The following is a 21,473-nucleotide window of genomic DNA, read 5'->3' on the forward strand; positions in this document are numbered from 1 at the left end:
ACACAAATTTTATCGGCTGATATGATTTTTATGGCCGACGAGTGGCCATTATGTATCACCATAGCATGATATGGTAATTTATAAATCGGACTGATAAGTAATAAGTTTCCTAGCAAAGCATTCTTTCCAGATGTTTATTACACGTAATAAGTAGTTCTTCCTGCAAAACAGGGTGACGGTTTCAGTAATGTAGTACGGCTATTTTGTATCCTAATCTCGACCGAGTAAAGACACGGAATGTGTGCCGTGAACAGAAAAAACAACAACATATGATACAAGCAGGTAGACCATTTGCATTCCCTCATAAATGACCTCCTTATCTCAGTCAGTAAAGTCAGCAAACCATATTTTAGCTAATACAGGATTTGAAAGAAGAATTAGCACTATTTTTTTCACGAGAGAACGACCTCGGGCGGATACTGACTGAATCTGTGAGGTTCTGTTGAACAATGAGAGTGTCCATCACCAGGCCATCATTGCCAGAACACCCTTCGAACATACTCCAATGTGCGGCCGGGTGCAGGAAAGTTCAGATAGTGTTTCTGCCATATCAAAACCACCGCAGTTGGGGATGGGAATTAATACAAGGAAACACATTTTATTATCACAGTACTGTGCGAAAAAGATGCTTATTATTTCTCTGTCATTCGACGAATCAACGCCCACCCGCCAACCGCAATTAACATATTAATACAGGTCAATGCCAGAGAGGTCATGCTGATGTCGCCGTCTTGGGTACTGCCAACCTCTACAGACATGTATAGTTAATCTTGCTTCCAAGTAGTCAGTATGACAACATTCGCCGTGTCCTGGTTCTGTGCTGATAACTACACATATGAAACAATTACCGATAACCATCGGCGGGGACTGGCAGATCAATGCCTCGCAGAACTCGTGTGCGTATGTATACATGGATTGTTGATCGTCGTAATGTCCACAACACTCTGTATATTAGGGTGTTGTACGGTTCTACGGTATCTCACCTCACCAACTATCGTCCTATACCCCGGTCATAACGTTAAATGGATATTATCGATTGTAATCTGGCTTGTACTACTATGTTGCCTCGGAGAAGGCGTCCTAACCGACCTCACACGCAATCCTGTAACACAGCCACATTTATACATACCTCCAACCGTGGCACTGACAAGTATGATAATAACCCTGACTTATTACCATCATATGGAATATTGGGATGTTCCACGAATGTCATGGTTACTGGTGATCTACTGGGCATTCTCCTTAGTCGGGGAAGCGATGAAACTTTCTAATCTATACAGCCAATTTGGATTAGACATCACAATACTACGATTACTCAACACATTATTGTTAGCTCTCTTGTATGCGAGTTGTCTGCTGATTGAATTAAACGTGATCAGAACAATGGTAAGTGAATCATGTGATACAATATGACCTCGAATGTGTCACTTGTTATGTTATGAAGAAATTATAGTTGTCTTTGCATAAATGACCGTTGCATTCGCCCGACATGATTGTTATTGCGCCCTCGCCGACTGATTCGTAGTTGTTTCCGTGTGAATCCGTCGATGAGGGCGCAATAACTATGGCCTAGAGACCATGTCAGAGCTACCACTTACACGAGCCAGATTTTAATTTTATAGTTTACAGGTCATTCATAATGTTTAATCAAAAATTATAATTTACATAAAATCGAGAGTGAACTGTTGTGAAAATATTATTAAACTATGATAAAATCACTGATAAGAGACAACTATAATTATATTTTGTGAATTTTTCAATCTAAGTCATCCACTGCCAAATCACGCAAACTAAAAAAAACATCCCCATAATCACTAAGCAACACTGTTCGATACACATGAAGTAGTGAGAGTATGTGTTCGTCGATCTTTTACACTAAAAAAAAAATATTTAAAATACATTAAATCATGAGTGTTTTCTAGTATAACTTTACTACAAACTCCAAAAAGATAAATAACTTGGCCACTTTAAAGTCCCCTTCCATCTATCCTTCAAAATGAGCCTTTTGTATGTTTGAACTCTATTACAAAAGACAGACAGAGAGACGAAACATTTCACATTCTCCTCTGTTTGTCTTGAGTAACTCACTGATTTATGTAACTATTTCTACTGTTACATATCCAAAAACATACCACCTTGCCTGTACATGTTTCCTATTTTGTATTCCTAGGTTGATAGTCAGTGGATGAGCATTTTTGGAAAAAAAAATTAGAGAAACAAAATCGGATTGCAATCAATTTAGATAATAAACTTGTTCTAGAGTCCTCCAGGAAAAAAATTATGTAAAAAAAAAAAGGAATTTATATAAATACATTTGGATTTAAATCTGATTTAAATCTATCTAGTCGGGTCCAGATTCCACCAGAAAAATTGTGAACAAACCTAATTTAAATCCGTTTGTATTATTACATCACTAAAAAGTAAGTAAATTGATATTTTATGGTAATACCTCTTTATAATAGAATTGTCTGATTCTTTTTGCAGGTGTAATTATATAATTTCTCTGAGTGGGAAAAAACGTGGTGTCCGAAAGGAAAAAAAATATAATTTTGCAAATGACCTTGTCAAATGGAATGAACGTAATAGAAATGTCTCATTTTTTTTGCAGGTGTTTGGTTGGTGTTATTCGCGACCTCGCTACCCTAGCGAACTTAACAATCCAGATATGTTGCTTTCGCATAAATATACCAATTTCGCTTCACGTTCCCTCTTTTACTCTTTAAAATGGTTGCTGAAACTCGGATATCAGAAACCCTTGGAAATGTCTGATCTTGGCTGCTTGCCTCAGGAATTTCACTGCAAATACCAGTACCACGTGTTTGAGAAAGCTTATGAGGCTGAAAAGGTAATATGAACACATCAATGAATGGGAACGATTCCGAATGGAAGAATATGATAATATCATTGTGTCAATTTCCTACCTCTGTTGATCTTTCTTTATTGGAATCATATTTAAATTCTAAATCACATACTCCAAGTGTGTATCTACATCGCTCTAAATATAATATCCACATTGTATATGTGAAGTCGTATCGTATCTACATTCTCATACTGTAAAATACTTTATATTTGCTTGCAGTTAAATTTCGCTGAAGGAATGATTCAGTGAAAATATAATCCAACAAATATACTTTTTTTCCTATATTTTACATTCAACTCATCAAAAATCAGTGAAAATAAATTCCATACAAAACACCCAAAACGTTTTTTCAGCAAAAATTAATTCCAGCTAAAATAAAGTATTTTACAGTATAAAATACCATTCTATAATGATATATACTTTCTAAATGCCTAGTCACCTTCTGAAATTATATTTACTTCCTGAAATTGTATCAATATCATTCTAAACATAATACCTCGATTCTAAAATTATATATACAATAATAACGTCAGACTTAAATTATGAAAACGTGGCTACAATATAAATATATATGCATATTAATGTATCGTCAATTAGCTGAATGTCTCTCATTCCTTCAATAGAAAAAGGTGCAAAGTAATAATAAGAAACCGTCACTTTGGAAAACCTACTTAAGGGCTTGTGGTGATAGTTTACTTCGCTGTACCATCCTAAAATTTATTGCTGATTTATTAAATTTTATACCTCCTCTTGCAATTGGTGGCATTGTGGCATATGCAACCCGAGTTTACTATGAAGAAGACACACCTAATGGTCGACAGGTAAGTACCGAGGCTTGTGATCTATGGCATCGTGGCGTAAGCAACCTGCATTTACCGTGTAGAGGTATGTCAAATGTTAGACAGGTAACTTGATCAGTGATATTGTGGCATATGCTACCTGTACATACTGTGAAGAAAATATAACTTATGTTACACAGGTAAACTTGTGATTGGTGGCATATGATACCCATGTTAACTGTGAAGAAGACACACACAAAATTATAAACTTGAGTTGTTGTCATTTGGGTAACAAAGATGGTCGATATTCTTGGGTCAATTATGTCCATATACATTATATGCACAATTATACAATCCCTATTTGACAACAGTACGCATGTGATGTGTTGACTCAAGAACACACAACACATCAAAGAAACCAACAGGTTTTCATGTTTAACTTCTTGTTTATCCATCTATTTTCAGTTACACCAACAGCAGTACTTTTTAGTTCCTATTCGGATGCAGTTCAAAACGGGGACTTATAGATTTAATTCTGTGTGTGCGTCCATGTGTTCATGCCTGGACCGATTACAATCAAACTTTAACATATACATGATATTAAACATTTGCATATCAATTTGTTTCACAATCTGATTCAAGATGTCCGAATGGCGGTCATTTTTGTGCTGAAAAACATTTCTCATTTGTTTACAGATGGATTGTGTTCAAACTTGGTACAAACATTGGACATTACGGGTCCTTAATGCACATCATTTTGTTTTCAGATCATATATTTTGAATGGCCGACTTGCGGCCATTTTGTTTTAATGAATGTGGTTCTAGTGCCATATCTGACTTGCTGTGACTGATTATGTTCAAATTTTAAATATTCATTATACATCATGTCATAGTTATACAGATATATTGGTTGGATGATCTGATTAATAATGGCTGACCATAGACAATTTTGTTTTAATTAATGCTGTTCCACAAAAATATCTCTCAATATGGACAAGTGCTCATAATATATAGTTATATTACTATAAACTATATAACTTAGATTTGATGACTAACAGGGACTGTGCTGTGCATGGCTTGTTAGATATCAATACCCTCATATGATTAAGGTGGCATATAACACTATCACAAAAGTTAGTATTCTGTTGCATGCAATAAAGTAGTCCCAAAAAATGTCACAACCCATATCAATCTCCTCTTTTTGTTTCACATCCACGACAGACCGTGTTCATAACAGTTGGGGAGTTCTTCAGTAATGGTTACGTCTTAGTAGTGGTGGTGTTTGTATCAGTGTTTTTTAAAGGTCTATCAGTTCAAGCAGCAGCGCATGCTACAGTAATACCGGCTTTTAAAATTCGGATGAATCTACAGGTGAGACAATATTCTCAGTTTGTGTTGCAATGTAGTGGTGTTTTTTTCAGTCGCATTCACAGTGTATCGTGTGCCGCCATTGTGATTCTGATTCACACAATGCAAAGTGTTGTATGTTGCTATACCCTGCCCATGTTAGTTTGATTTGCGCATAACAATGTTTTACGTGTTTACTCACAAATAATTACCTGAGCTGTTTTCAACAAGAAGTCAAAAATATAACGAGTATCAGTAATATATGTAATTAGCACAATTAGTCGACAGTGGAGCTAAAAACACAAATTCCACCTGTAGAATTTTGCTGATGACTATCGCAAATAAGCACAGTTTTAATTTGCTGAAAAGATTGGAACCCACAATGTTAATTACCTATTTCAAAATATGGTTATAATGTGTATTGTCATGTAATTTGAAAACTCAAGGATTCCTGTACCTTAAAAGTGATGTACATTGTGTGAATTCTTTATAGAGCTTCACTTATGAAAAATTACTCCGTCTCTCCTCCTGGTCATTATCTGGTGGCGATATGGCAGCTGGGCAAATAACCAACCATATATCGGCTGATGCCATGACGATACAATGGTTTTTCATGATTCAATTATTCTTTGTATCCATACCATTTAGGGTCAGTAGTTCACTTTATATTTTTATATATATTTTATTAATATATTTTATTACATACAACTTCATCTCCAATAATTATCACATCAACATGACAAATCTCAAGATACCTTGATGTAAATCTACATAAATGAAGCAAACCATTACACTGGATATCAATGTTACCAACTGTAAACCTGTCTCTTTTTCTTTATATTAGGTTATATTTGCACTGCTATTATTATATTTGGAGCTCGGCATATCAGCATTCTACGGTTCTTTACTGTTTTTCATTGTATCTCCTATACAATACAAGATTATCACAAAAATGTCAGAGATACAGTTCTGTGTTCTCGTAAGTTAAAGTTCATTGGCCCTTTTACATTGTATTTTATTTTTTAATACAGTATGAGTGACTGTCAGTGTATGCCTTTTTAGTCCCCGTTCGGACGAAGTCCAAAAATGGGAACTACTTTATTAATTTTGGTTCTGTCCGTGCGCGTGTCCATGTGTCCATCCGAAGCCATTTCTTGGACACCCTTTGACCGATCTAATTCAAACTTGGCATACAGACAATGTATGATGAAATACTTATGCACACCAATTTTTGTTATGATTCGATTAAATATGGCTGACTGGCAGCCATTTTGTCCCTCAAATTTGCTAAATTCTGATATTTAAACGTGTCCGGAACATTTTCTCGAAACTGAACAAGGTGATTTTCAATCAAACTTTGTATGGTGATCATGCATATTGAGTTATAGTTGCATGTCACTTTTTTTTTCGAGATTCGGTCCAAGATGGCCGACTGGTGGCCATTTTTGATTCCTGAATCAGATAAGGCCTGATTCAGTTCAAAGTTTGTACATGGGTACTATACTTCAAGATAACACAACACCATGTTTTGTTTTGAGATTTGATCAAATTTGTCGGAATAGCAGCCATTTTGTTTAATATCTTAAAATCACAGTCTGTAACATGTCCGGAACTGTTTCACGGAGCTGAACAGGGTGATTTCAATCAAACTTTGTATGGTGATCATGCATATTGGGTTATAGGTTCACGTCACTTTTTTTGAGATTCGGTTCAAGATGGCTGACCAGCAGCCATTTTTTTTTTTCGTTTTCGTGCAGATTCCTCCATATGATATGGCCTGATTCAGTTCAAAGTTTGTACATAGGTACTATACTTCAAGATAACACCATGTTTTGTTTTGAGATTTGATCATATTTGTCGAAATGAGCGGCAATAAGCTGAATTATCATGTCATCAGTGTTATTGTCATATTGTTTGTAGTCGTTTGCAGACGAGCGTTTAAAAAAGTCCACCGAGCTTCTACAAAGTATGAAGTTACTGAAATTATATGGCTGGGAAGAACTATTCACATCTGTTATTGAAAAAATTCGTACCAGTGAAGTGAGACAAATTGTTAAAAGTGGAATTTGTTTGATTATCTCATGTAAGTACTTACAATGGCATTTAGAGTCGTTTTTTCGAGTGTTCCTATATTTTGAAATTTTACTTAGACAATGTAGAATCAAAAATAATATTCACTAAAAAGCTATATTATGTGACTGTGTCAATATTAGCAATCCATTATCTGAGAGTCTGGTCATTGGTGTACAATTTTAAAGGCATTTGATCTCAATATTGCGTTTCTTTTTATTTCTAAACAGCATTTCTTTCACAATCAACTCCAGTCATTACCACCTTCATCGTAAGTATGTTTTATTTGTGCTGTTTTTTAGATTGTGAGCATGCAGTAATTTGCACACTTTATCACAGGTGAATACCAGATAAAGTAAATGAACTTATTGAAACACCTGCTCAAAACAATTTCTGGTGAATAATCACCTGTGATCGTTTAGAGTTATAAACAGACCTAGAAAACAACTCAGAACATATATCTTTACCAGATCATTAAGAATCCATTTTTTTCTTTTTTTATTTCTTTATTTCTTTATTTCTTTCTTTCTTTATTTCTTTATTTATTTATTTATTTATTTGTTTGTTTGTTTGTTTGTTTGTTTGTTTGTTTGTTTATTTTGTTGGTTGATGCAAATGACCTGTCTCTCTCTCTTTTATGTTTAGACATTTGCCATTTATTCTACAATTGAGTCATCACCACTGACACCAGAGTTGGCCTTTTCTGCTTTGGCTTTATTCAATCACCTCGCCACGCCGATGCTCGAACTGCCATTCGCTATTTCAGAAACAGTAAATGCTATCATCAGCACCAGACGATTTCAGGTCTTGTTTGAAGCATGTGAAGTCAGTGAATATGTTCATGGTCGACCATCACTTAGCAAAGGGTACACGGATGTAACAGATATTATAGAAAACGGTGGCAACAAGGTAAGTTATTTTTAGTCCCCGTTCTTTGAAACCCTTTGACCGATCTCGTTCAAACTTGGCATACAGACAATGTATGATGACCTACATATGCATGCCAATTTTCGTTATGATTCGATTAAATATGGCTGACTGGCAGCCATTTTGTCCTCAAATTTGCCAAATTCTGATATTTAAATGTGTCCGGAACTGTTTCTCGTAGCTGAACAGGGTGACTTCAATCAAACTTTGTATGGTGATCATGCATATTGGGTTATAGGTGCACTTCCCTTTTTTTCAAGATTCAGTCCAAGATGGCCGACTGACGACCATTTTGTTTTTTCCGTTTTCGTGCTGATTCCTCCATAAAGATATGGCCTGATTCAGTTCAAAGTTTGTACATAGGTACTATACTTCAAGATAACACAACACCATGTTTTGTTTTGAGATTTGATCAAATTTGTCGAAATGGCGTCCATTTTGTTTAATATCATAAAATCACAGTCTGTAACGTGTCCAGAACTGTTTCTCAGAGCTGAATAGGGCGATTTCAATCAAACTTTGTATGATGATCATGTATATTGGGTTACACATGCACGTCATATTGGACCAAAATGGCCGAATGGCAGCCATTTTTCATCCCTTTTTTGTGCTGATTCCTCTGAAAGATATGGCCTGATTCACTTGACAGTTTGTACATAGGTAGTATACTGCAAGGTAACACAACAACATGTTTGTCTTGAGATTTGATCAAATTTGTCGAAATGGTGGCAATTTTGTCAAAAAAACGTAAAATATCATTCTGTAACATGTAACTGTTTCTTGGAGCAGAACAGGTCGATATGGCCTGATTCAGTTCAAAGTTGAATAGGGTATTTTCAATCAAACTTTGTATGTTATCATGTCTATTGCAGACATCAATCAAAGTTTGTATGATGACATTACATATTAGGTTGTGGTGCAAGTCATATTTCTTTTGGAGATACTTGAACAACAACACCCGACTGGCTGCATTTTCCTTTCATGCTATCTCTTCTGTAAGATATAATCTAATTCAGTTCAAAGTTTCCACGTAGGTACTATACTGACAGTAACGCAATCTATAATCTGTGTTAGTGTTGATCTTTCATTTCTACATGTCACTTGTACTGAACATTTACATTGACTAATACTGAACAGGGACTATGCATTATCAATGCTTGTTGAAATGTAAAGCGCTATTGGGTGATTAGGAGATGTGAACACCAATTATATATAATGCCTTTAAATTAAAGTATACTTAGATCTGTGTATAAAGTCCAATTCAGCCAGACGAAATAACAACTCAGGAAAGGATTTTGATCAAAGTTACCCATTCTGTTTTTTTCCAAGAAATTTTTTTTATTTTGATTATCATTATATTCTGCAGTTGACATTTGATATTATTCATATTGTTCAGTTGTCAGAAAAAAAGCAACTTAGTGTGGCTTACAAGGGACGTTTATCTGAACATGAGAGAGATGACCTTGTTCATCTGATCCACGATACGCCCCCACACTATGGTACCTTTGAATCGAAGTCTACGGACACTCCTGTCACAGATATACCAGATCACCTCGCAATTCAGGTGAGCGATCAGGAGAAGAGGAGATTTGATATCAATATATTGATAAATCAGAACATCATCAGATTATTGACACCAAACATGTTTGGTTAATGAAATGTTCACACTACACAAAGTACGGGCGAAGATTCAAGCTAATCTCATATGTTTGCCTATCGGATAGACCTAATTGCGTTCACATACAGGGGGAAACAGTGATTAGCATGGGCTAAGGAATGCCCGAACTTATAAAGAGTATACAAAAATCAAAACCATGAATACACATTTTAGCAATACAACAAGTGTAGATGCATAATTGTCATTGTTTCATTGAATGAATACTCGGATGTTTGCTAAAGAACAGCGTTTTCAGTTCACGATTCACACAGTTCAGGGGTATCTATCAATGCACAGTATCAAACAACAACACATGTTCTCGTCCGCGTTGCATCATTAGCTTTCATTAATCCATTTCAAATGTGTGAATTTCAGTCATAACATATTCGCTCATACGACTCTAGATAAATGACGGCAGTTTTGCTTGGGACACAGATGAGGAAGCGGTGCTAACAAACATTAACATTAATATACCTACAGGTAGGTTCTGTGTTGTGTACGTATCTTTATATTTCAGTTTATGTGTAGATCATCAATATACACATTATTTGCAACTGCTGGGCTTCTTAAAAGCAGTTAAATTCTGTCTTCAGGGATACCTTCACATCAAATGTCTTTCCTTTTGATGTCTAGTGACTTTTCTCACAGCCTTGACATTAAATTCGGGTGTGTCAGTCATTTTGAAATAGACAAGGCATCAAAGAAATATACCAAAACATTTGATCTATAAATTCTAGCATCATAAATCGAGGCAATTGAGACACAACATGCACATGTTAGTATGTAACCGGCAATGGCTAAAATAATCATGGTCTTTCACGTTCACTGTGTCTCAAACCCTTTGCTGCTTACCGCTCAAGTCAAAGTAGAACTGATCTCATATACCCAGAAACCACTTGATGGCTTCCTTGTCGCTATATATAAATCTATAGCTGTAAGTAATGTGAATATTGCACAAAATATTTGCTATGCTTATATTGTTGTTGTGTTTCAGGAAGTCTAACAATGATTATTGGTTTGGTTGGCAGTGGTAAGTCGTCATTATTATCAGCCATGCTGGGTGAGATGTCTCTAGTCACAGGCACAGTGCAATTTAACAGGTATATGTTCTAATGATGTTATATAGATATTGTTGATGATTATATCAATGGACAATTAAAGCACAGTTACTGTTTTTTAGTGACCTTGATTAAAGTAACAATCGACATGCCTACACATACCATTCACCCAAACTCACAACTCATAATTTGGATATCTGTATTTGATTAAAATTCATAAAAGTGGGTTACAGACAACACATTTTATTCACCAGCATCAGCATCCCGTAATCCTCATGATTAGATATATCATACCTTGCATGTCATATTATGATTATGGAATTCCTTTCTTTCTATATTTAACAGGTCAAAGTGCAGTATTTCTTATGTTTCCCAACGGCCTTGGGTCAGGAACGCAACTCTGCGAGAAAACATTCTGTTTGGAGAACCGTTTGACTATAAAAGGTATTACGCTTCACGTTGATATATTAGGAGTAGTAATGATAGTACGATCGATATGGCAATTATATGAATGATTTAAATGATGTAGTTTGAATCTAATTGTATGTATGCAATCCCTCATTAGATATCAGCAAATATTGGACGTTTGTTCACTTCAGCCAGACATAGATATTCTGTTGGCCGGCGATAACACTGAGATTGGAGAGAAAGGCATAAATCTAAGTGGAGGTCAGAAACAACGAATAAGTGTAGCACGAGCTTTGTATAGCCGAACAGACATAGTCATATTGGTATGTATTGATATGTCATGACATACGTATCAGGTGCATGCCTTAGTATACAGACTGGCATCATCGCATTATGTATATTATGTGGTGTATTATGGAGTTTGTGTATCTAGTTCCTTGTCATGAACTTCAATATTTTCAGTAGATATCTGCTTTGAAATACTGCTTTGAATCAAATCAGTGACACTGCAATTTTTTATTATATATCTGAGTTGCAAAAACGCATATGTAATGTATAGTTAGTGTATACAAACGATTACATAACTTTAGAGACTTCTATTATCGTCCCAGGATGATCCACTAGCCTCCCTAGACGTCCATGTAGGCGCCCATCTAATGGAAAATGGAATAGTTGAGTTTTTGATGGAAGAAGAGCGAACAGTGATTGTCGTGACACATCATTTACAGTATTTATGTCACGCTGATCAGGTAATTATAACTTTGATATGGTGTCCCCTGCTAACCATGATGCATCGCAATCCCGCAAGGATATGAAAGTCAAATGATATATATTGTAGGTCTATCCAGACAGTAGCATGCATAAGTAAACAGTTGTATGTATACAGCAATGTATCTTGATAACGAAAGCTATAACAGCTATAACTGAAAAATAAAACAGGTTGTCATCATGGAGGATTGCACTGTTGCTCGTCAAGGTGATTTAAAAGAAATTCGAAGACACAGTCCAGAACTATACAGCGACTGGCAAAAGTCTATTACTGTCATCACAGAATCTGAAGCTAGTCAGTCAGAAGGGGAAGATGTGAACACGGAACGTAAACATTTGCTTGATGTCGTAAAACAAATGTCCAATCAAAGTGTTGATGGTATTCAGGAAGATGGTAAGATGTGTGTACGAAGTGTCATAAAGATACCATTCATAATTCATGATAATATACATCCATATTTATGTTCGGCTTGAGTGGGTGAGAGAAGCTTAGAGTATAAAAAACTTACAAAAACATGGACACGTTTCCAATACTTCCAATTATTCAATATCATTTGTCTTTGTTACTGTTACTGTATATACCAATTGTTGATTCGCTTTATACATTCCCAGACGAGTGACTGTGATACACATGGACATCGTGTTACTATTTTCTCTGTAGGGTTATTAATTGTAAAAGAAGAACGGGAAACAGGTTCTGTATCATTGCACATGTATTTGTCTTATGCCAGAGCAATAAAATATCCATTTGTATTCTTGATATGTATATTATACATCACGCAAACAGCTCTACATATTGTAAACAATTTCTGGCTATCAGAATGGTCGGAGGCAGGTGTTAATATCGATAACAAGACAGAGGTATGTATGTACTTGAATCTTCTTGGTATATCATCCATTATTCAACCAAGTTTTTAAAATATATTTTAAAAATAAACAGTCAATTTTTCGTATTTAATTTCAATAGTAATATATGCACGCAATTTTACATTGAACTGACTTTTTTCATTTAATGAAGGCTCAATTGGAAGAAGAATTGGACTATTATCTCAATGGATATGCAGCGTTGTCGTTCGGCTTTGCCGGTTTCAATTTGTTAACAGTCGCCATTATCATTATCTGTTCGTTATTTGCCATTAGAAGAATGTATATCAGACTGTTACGTAATATTGTTCATGCGCCAATGAGATTCTTTGATACAACCCCACTCGGTCGTATATTGAATAGGTTTTCAACTGATACACAGGTTATAGATCAGGTGAGTTATTTACACATATCATTATGATACTTAGTGTACAGATGTATATAGGTGTCATAGTTAGTGGTTTCCGGATTGACGACGAGCTGTGCGCCATAAATAATTTTAAAATGTGTCATATCAAATCAATTATTATCAATATTTGTGTTAAATTTTATTCAGCTGGCTTGTTTTTATTTTTACAGCGGCTATGGAAGACGACAGTCCAGATAATACAGGCATCACTTCCCTGTATATCAGCTATCGTTGTCAGTGCTGTGGTGACTCCAATATTTATTGGTGCAGTGGCCCCTGTTATTATTCTTTATTATTTTGTACAATCATATTTCTTATCATCAGCTCGGTGAGTTTTTTATTTTTTATGTGTATGTGTTATGCATGTTATCAATAATTAGTTCTTCCCGAATACATATACATCAAATATACCCTGTTCAGACAGCCCAAATGGATACCTTATTACAAAAGATAAATGTATGAGATATATATCATTTCAACTATTGTAGTCGCATTTTTGTATGGATTGTGTGATTTGATACTGGTTTGTTTTGTCTAAATGCTGAATTTGTTGACCACTTTTAAAACTTACCATATTATAACAAGTCATTGAAAATGACACAGTCCCCGTTAAATTTTTGAAAGTTCTCTTTGTGCTCATCATATTAAAGCGGAGGGGTTGTCGCGAGTGTGTCCTTGAAACTTGAGTTCCATGTGGCGTATACAACAGATTGTTTATTAGTCCCCGTTCGGACGAAGTCCGAAAACGGGGACTTATAATTCGGTCTCCGTCCGTGCGTCTGTGCGTCCATGCGTTCGTGCGTCTGTCCGGAGTCATATCTCAGAATCCCTTGGACCGATTCCATTCATTCTTTGCATGTGCCTAGTACTTTATCTGGGACATATGCACATGCAGTGGTTTAGCGATTCGATTCAAAATGGCCAACTGGCAGCCATCTTGTTTTTTGAAAATGTTGTATTTTGGACTTGCTTTGTCAGTTTTCATTCAAATTTGGTACATAGATTATACATGTTAGGATACATGTCCATGACGATTTATTTCACAATTGGATCAAAGATGGTCGACTGGCAGCCATCTTGTTTTTTGAAAATGTCGTATTTTGGACATGCTTTGTCAGTTTTCTTTAAAATTTAGTACATCGATCATACATGTTAGGATACATGTCCCCGACCGTCCGTGAGTTCCTGAGTCTGTCCGTCCGTCCGTTCGTGCGTCAGTCTGTCAATAGTAATATTTCAGAATTCTGTGGACCAATTCCATTCATTCTTTGCATGTGCCTAGTACCTTATGTGGGACATATGCACATGCAGTGGTTTAGCGATTCGATTAAAAATGGCCGACTGGCAGCCATCTTGTTTTTTGAAAATGTTGTATTTTGGACATGCTTTGTCAGTTGTCATTCAAACTTGGTACATAGATTATACATGTTAAGTTACATGTCCATGACAATTTATTTCGTAATTGGATCAAAGATGGTCGACTGGCATGCATCTTGTTTTGTTTTTTATGCGGTATCTTGGAAGTGCTCTGTCAGTTTTCATTCAAATTTGGCACATACATGTACTTTATACATGTTAGGATGCATGTCCATGACAATTTGTTTCAAAATCTGGTCAAGGATGGCAGATTGACAGCAATACGACTTTTTGGTCTTACTACTATATTTCCACAATTTATGTACCATTTTCATTCGTATTTGGCACATCCATCATACATATCAGTGTGTTTCATAATCAGATCAAAGTTGGCCGAATAACGACTGTTTTTATTTTTGGCCATATTACTACTACACGGAACACGCGTTTTGATGTAAATAAACAATCTGTTGTATACGCCACTTGGAACTCAAGTTTCAAGGACATGCTCGCGACAACCACCCTCGCTTTAATATGACAAGCACAAAGAGAACTTTCAAAAATTTAACGGGGACTGTGTCATTTTCAATGACTTGTTTACATCAAAACACGTGTTCCGTGTAGTAGTAATATGGCCAAAAATAAAAACAGTCGTTATTCGGCCATTTTTAATCTGATTATGAAACACTGATATGTATGATGTATGTGCCAAATACGAATGAAAATGGTACATAAATTGTGGAAATATAGTAGTAAGGCCAAAAATTCAGATGGCTGTCAGTCAGCCATCCTTGACCAGATTTTGAAACAAATTGTCATGGACATGCATCCTAACATGTATAAAGTACATGTGTACAAAATGTACATAATAAATACATTAAAAAACATGGCTCAGCCAAGTACTCAAAAGCGTACTACGCACACCGAAACTTTGTTCAAATTGGCATCAGTATCTTTCACATTATAGATGAAAGCATTTTCTTCTTTTCATTACATCTGGGCTATAAATAGCTGTAATTATTGCATTCTTACTTTTTATAATTCTTAAAAAAAAGTTTGCCATTTCTTTTCTACGAAGAGCTTCAAAAGTAGTGACACAATTATGTACAAGGGTTTGAGTCATACTAATATCCCTCTTGCCAAGCTTCAGTAAAATTTTAAATGCATTATTATATGCAACACGAACTCGATTAATCGCTAGGAATTATTTGGGATGGATCTTTTCCTTGCGCTGGCGCACATACCCCACATCACTTTCTTTTACTCTAGAAACAACTGAAAACTTCAGTCGAGTACAGGGCATATTGAATCTAAAATATGTCCCATCTAAAAACTAAATGATAATCTTGTGTTATATGTATGTACATATAATGATGAAGAATTAAAACTAGAATGTTAATATATATTTAAATAGAGATGACAAATCAATTTTTTCACAGGTAGAATTACGGGTAATTATTATTTCATTCAAACAACCAGCTATCTATTAACTGTTTTGATATTTATCTAAAGCCTGTGTTATTTTGAATTCAACACACAGGGAACTGCAACGCTTGGATAGCATTACAAGATCACCTATATTTGAACATTTCTCTGAAACCGTTGGAGGGTTGTCAACAGTGCGAGCATTCAGGTACATATAGATCTTTGAGATCAAAATGTGTGTTGTTGTAAAGTATACAAGTTCAGACACTTGTATTTGGAATGTCATTTATAAATGGATTATAGATTATCTATACTTTTTCTAATCTTTGAATGTTCTAATTTATTCCAGGCATGAAGCAAAGTTCCGGCAAAGTTTCATGCACCGAATGAATAAGAATAATTTAGCGCAGTTATATTTAAATTACAGTCATAGGTGGCTTGGAGTTAATCTGGTGAGTGGATATTCCACAATGTGTCAGCTCACGTACTCGTATTTATGCTAATGACGTTGTTCATATTGAATTTTTTATTACTTATTATTATTAATATTCATTATATAGTACAACTCGATACTGCGTTAAATATTACTAATAAATGTTACTCTCATCGTACGATTAATTTAAATTTTGTATAACGGTAATATCTAATTCCATGGCGACTTTATAACATATGACTACTGCAGCAATAACAGCATAGTAATATTATTCTGTTCCTGTATACAGTATATGACATTACATTGCATTATTACATTATTTACAGGAAATACTCGGTGCTCTCGTTATTCTGATTTCTGGCTTGTCTTCGCTTATATCATGTGAGCTGGGCCAGATTGAACCAAGTTTGGTAGGATTGGCGTTGACGTATTCAGTATCGGTATGCATAGATATATATATATCAGTTCCGTTTTATAGAACTTGATAGACATTTGGCTATGTACATGTTTCATTGTAATTGCAGATTTCAGGTTTTTTAACATGGTTGGTTCGTGCTGGTGCAGACTGTGAGATGTACATGAACGCTGTGGAACGAGTCGAGTACTATTCACAAGTAAACACAGAACAATACCAAGGTAAGTGTTGAATACTGTATGTTTATAAAAACATTTCTCGAATACATAATCATTTAGTATCCATCACTTAATTATACTTTAATCATGTTTTCGATCATATATAAATCCTATCTATATCTATATAAGATTGGAGACTCGTACCTTTTTGTGGCTCAATTTACGACACTGGGTGATTGATATTTCTATATTTATTAACAGGAGTTTACAACCCTCCTCCTGATTGGCCAGATAAAGGTGATGTTATTTTAGAGAATGTGTCCGTGAGATATGCTACTGGGCTAGACCCTGTGTTACGTGATGTCAATGTTCGTTTCAAAGCTGGTGAAAAGGTGACGTGTAACGATACAATTCCCCCAAGAAATTCTTGAAAAAATGCTTCGAACAGATTGTCATATTATTGGTCATCGCTCTGATAGAAATATTGGTTATAACACAATCAAGAATTGCATTGGGAATTTTTATACCTGAATACAAACTTTCAAATAATGTTGCTTCATTCCAGGTTGGTATATGTGGTCGAACTGGAAGTGGCAAATCATCTCTGACTCTGGCGTTGTACAGAATTATTGACACATTTCAAGGTAATGTGTAACAATTAATAATTGTACTAAACAGGACTAGGTATTAGGTATGTCTCGCTTTGCTGTTTATGGATTTTATTGACTCCCATGTGCGAAGCACAAAAAGGGAGTCTTTGCAGTTAGTGTGTCTGTGTGTGTGTCTGTTCCACTGATATCTCAAGAACCATACATTGATTTTTGATGAAACTTGGTGCATAGATTCTCTGGGCCAATGCGCAGATTTGATTAGGTTTTGGTAAAAAGCCATGCATATTAATTACCTAATTTGCATGATAATTAGCTGATTTTTAGCTGTTCCATGATTGTTCCATTGATGTCTAAAGAACCACTCATTGGATTTTGATGATACTTGGCACATAGGTACATAGATGCTCTCAACTAATGTGCAGATTTGATTAGTTTTAGGTAAAAATCTGTGCAATATTAATTACTTAATTTGCATAATGATTAATCAATTTTTGGCTTTTCCACTGATATCTCAAGTACTAATCACTACATTTCAATAAAACTTGGTACATAGTTATAATAGGACACTGCACAGACCTGATAGTTTTTAGGGTAATATCAGTACATATTAATTACCTAATTTGCATAATTAATTAATTTTCAGCTTTTGATATTTTAAGTAGTAATCATCACATTTCAATGAAACTTGGTGCAAAGTTACTTAAAGACAGTGCAGAGACCTGATTAGTTTTGGGGTAAATATTTGTGCATATTAATCACCTTATTAGCATAATTAGTTAATTTTCAGCTTTTCGTCTGATAGCTCAAGTACTGATCATCATATTTCAATGAGACTTGCTACATAGATTCTCTAGGACTATGCAGAGACCTGATTAGTTTTAAGGTAAATAATTGTGGATATTAATTACCTAATTCACATAATTAGTTATTTTTTTCCATGAATGTTCCACTGATATATAAAGAACTTCTTAATTTATTTTATTGAAACTTTTATAGAGTATTCATCATCACATTTCAATGAACCTAGGACTATGCAGAGACCCAATTAGTTTTTGGTAAATAGTTATTCTTATTAATCACCTAATTAAAATAATTAATTAACACTGATATCTCAATTACTGATCACATTTGAATAAAATTTGGTACATAAATGCTCTAGAACAATAGACAGGCCTGATTAATTTTGGGTTGAAATTTGTTCATATTAATTCTCTAATAATAATTCATAGTTTTTTTGTTCTAATCACATTTCATTGAAACTTGGTACATAAATATTACATTACGCAGGCCTTGTTAGTTTTACACTCAAATCTGTTACCTGATTTACATAATTAGCTTTCAGCTATTCCATCAATATCTCAACTTCTCAAGTACAAGTAATTTTGAATTAATTTTTAATGTGTCTTCAATACTCTCAGCACACGGGAGTTCTTTCTAAGCTTGCTTTGATTTTAGATGTGTTCCAATACACACTGTAACTTTAGGCTTCTAAAAGTTTGATATAAATCATATTTGGTGTTCACAATCCCTTTCCTCGATTTGAAAAAAATCCTAAATTACCAAATTATCTTGAAGAACAAAACAAATAAACAGAATTCGCCATGTCTGTATAAGCTTTCTGAGTACGTAAATGATAACTATTTCACTGGCCATGAGTTTGCGGTCATGTTGAATATGAAGGTTTTATATTTTGTAAGGATTGATGAACAAATAAATTTCCAAAATCTAAAATCACTTGACAAATAAGGTCTCCACTGCCTTATGATAACGATTAATAAATACACTGGCTGGAACCATACAGGCTGGCATGTGTTTGAATTGTTGCAGAGGTTTATACATTACTTAACCTGGACATAAATACGACTTTCAGATAAAAATAACATACCAGAGCAATGACGATCTCCTCACAAACTAAACCAATTCTTGAGGTGTTTCTATTATATTTTGCAGGTCGTATACTCATTGATGGCGTTGATATATCCCACGTTCCATTGTTAACACTTCGTAGTCGACTGACCATTATCCCACAAGATCCTGTTTTATTTCAAGGGACAATAAGGTACAATGACCTTAGATAACAATTTGATTGTATTATTAATATTTGCTCAGTTGAGGCTATGTAATTCTCCAAAGAACAATGACGTGGTATTAAATGTCAAGTTCAATTTTTGGTTGCGAAATACACTGCAAATGGTCTGTAGTCTTGCATATTCGATGCTGGATGTCAGTTGGTGCAATGACATAACTAATAAATATTACAAATATGGTGGGTGCAGAGCAGTAATGAAGCACATGGTATTACTGAATTCATTAATTTGCATTTCTGTTTCATGTAGGTTTAACTTGGACCCAGAAGGTTCGAAAACTGATGACGAATTATGGCAGGCCTTAGAAATAGCGCAGTTGAAACCTGTAGTCAGTGAATTACATATGACATTAGGTAAATAATGCTATATCTAACTATACACGATGTAGAGGCAAATATTCCTTATAGTTATATTCTGAACTGGCCTTTATTCAGTTGCATAATGTGGAATGAAATATCTTAATAAAGAATCTTCAAAATTATGTCACAGATTGAAATATGTGGAGCAGGATAGACTTTTGATTTTGTGCTTGCTCTATTTGAAACAACTGACGTCACTTATTTCCTAAGTGATGTCTTTTCGCTTATTCAATATAATTATGTTTGACAATCTTTTGTCAATTGCTAATTGTTTTGGGACTTTGATTTGATTTGAGAATAATGTGAAATTTTTGATCTCTAATTTCAGATGCCCAAGTCACAGAAGAAGGTGAAAACTTCAGCCTTGGTCAGAGACAGTTATTTTGCTTAGCCAGAGCATTTTTACGAAAAGCCAGAATCCTGGTGATGGACGAAGCCACCGCATCAATTGACATCAAAACGGTATGGTAATAAAATAATAATAACATTTATATACTGATGTTTTTCATGGATATATTGTATTGTGTTTAATGTTCAGCACATATAATCAAATACAAATGTTTTATGGTTTTTTATAGGATAAGATCTTACAGCAAGTAGTTGCCAATGCTTTTGCTGACATGACAGTTCTTACTATTGCTGTAAGTATTGACTACAATGTGTACCATCGAAATTGACTTCATTGTATTTTCAGTATTTGATCATAAAATATTATTATCATTTCAGCACCGCATTGCCACCATATTAGACGCTGATTCCGTACTGGTACTGAGTGATGGTAGTGTTGAAGAGTATGACACACCGAGTAATCTACTGGCAAATAGTGACAGTGCGTTTGTATCATTAGTAAATGGGCCATCATAACCTAGTATAGTCACAAACTGTTTTAAATCCAGTGTAGTATTCACTCTCATAGCCGGCAAAACTCGATTGCAGCAGGAAGAGGCGTGACTACAACTTTTTTTAATTTTACTTGAATCTGATTTATTATTTTTTTAACAAATGTCCATTTCGGCCCAACAGAAACTAAAAACATAAATGTGAAGACAGGCACTTTAAAGCATTACAGTCATTGAAGTTCACATGTATGTATTTGACAAGCGTTTTATACATCGTGTGCATGACGAATATGACAATTTAAACATCATTGATAAGTGTACAAGTCACCTCAAGAATCATGCAAGCCAGATGGAGAATATTCAATCCATTTTGCTCTATATCTGGACACATAGAAATATACAAATGTAATATACTTCCTGTAATGTCACTATTCTTTTTATTCATTTATGTGCTACATGCATGTCTTTCATATCTGTCATTTACAGATTAAGTTGCAATAAATCATATATTTGTGTAAATTACAATGTAGTGTGAAGTATAACTGTTCTGTGACACAAATGTAAGTACAATCTGCATTGCATCACAGAGTCCCTTGATACCATTTATCAAGCAAACAAGTAATATGGAGTTAACAATGAGTGT

The 21,473-nt window shown here is 34.8% G+C and overlaps 1 protein-coding gene across 1 annotated transcript; it reads left to right on the top strand.

Annotated features, from left to right (window-relative positions):
* The first annotated feature begins 684 nt into the window (after positions 1-684).
* On the top strand, positions 685-21,355 carry LOC100374047 (ATP-binding cassette sub-family C member 9-like). The gene is made up of 30 exons (XM_085501105.1): positions 685-1,386; positions 2,609-2,845; positions 3,484-3,681; positions 4,861-5,010; positions 5,480-5,635; positions 5,831-5,965; positions 6,907-7,069; positions 7,287-7,327; positions 7,702-7,965; positions 9,380-9,547; positions 10,045-10,120; positions 10,635-10,740; positions 11,044-11,142; positions 11,264-11,429; positions 11,718-11,855; positions 12,046-12,268; positions 12,536-12,735; positions 12,893-13,132; positions 13,318-13,475; positions 16,044-16,136; positions 16,278-16,380; positions 16,688-16,801; positions 16,886-16,997; positions 17,196-17,326; positions 17,500-17,578; positions 19,496-19,604; positions 19,882-19,985; positions 20,320-20,453; positions 20,570-20,632; positions 20,718-21,355. Exons 1-30 carry the CDS (start codon positions 790-792, stop codon positions 20,853-20,855), a joined length of 4,695 nt encoding a protein of 1,564 aa, XP_085357231.1. The 5' UTR covers positions 685-789; the 3' UTR covers positions 20,856-21,355.
* The last annotated feature ends 118 nt before the right edge of the window (positions 21,356-21,473 follow it).

The sequence above is a fragment of the Saccoglossus kowalevskii genome, chromosome 7 (assembly GCF_978046115.1).
Source record: "Saccoglossus kowalevskii chromosome 7, keSacKowa6.1, whole genome shotgun sequence".
NCBI classification, from domain to species: domain Eukaryota; kingdom Metazoa; phylum Hemichordata; class Enteropneusta; family Harrimaniidae; genus Saccoglossus; species Saccoglossus kowalevskii.

Excerpts from the sequence above, each read along its gene's own strand:
- LOC100374047 (XM_085501105.1), top strand. The coding sequence starts at position 790 with ATGACAACATTCGCCGTGTCCTGGTTCTGTGCTGATAACTACACATAT. Across the intron at positions 9,548-10,044 it reads CAGATCACCTCGCAATTCAG|ATAAATGACGGCAGTTTTGC; the intron begins GTGAGCGATCAG and ends ATACGACTCTAG. Across the intron at positions 13,133-13,317 it reads ATACACAGGTTATAGATCAG|CGGCTATGGAAGACGACAGT; the intron begins GTGAGTTATTTA and ends TTATTTTTACAG.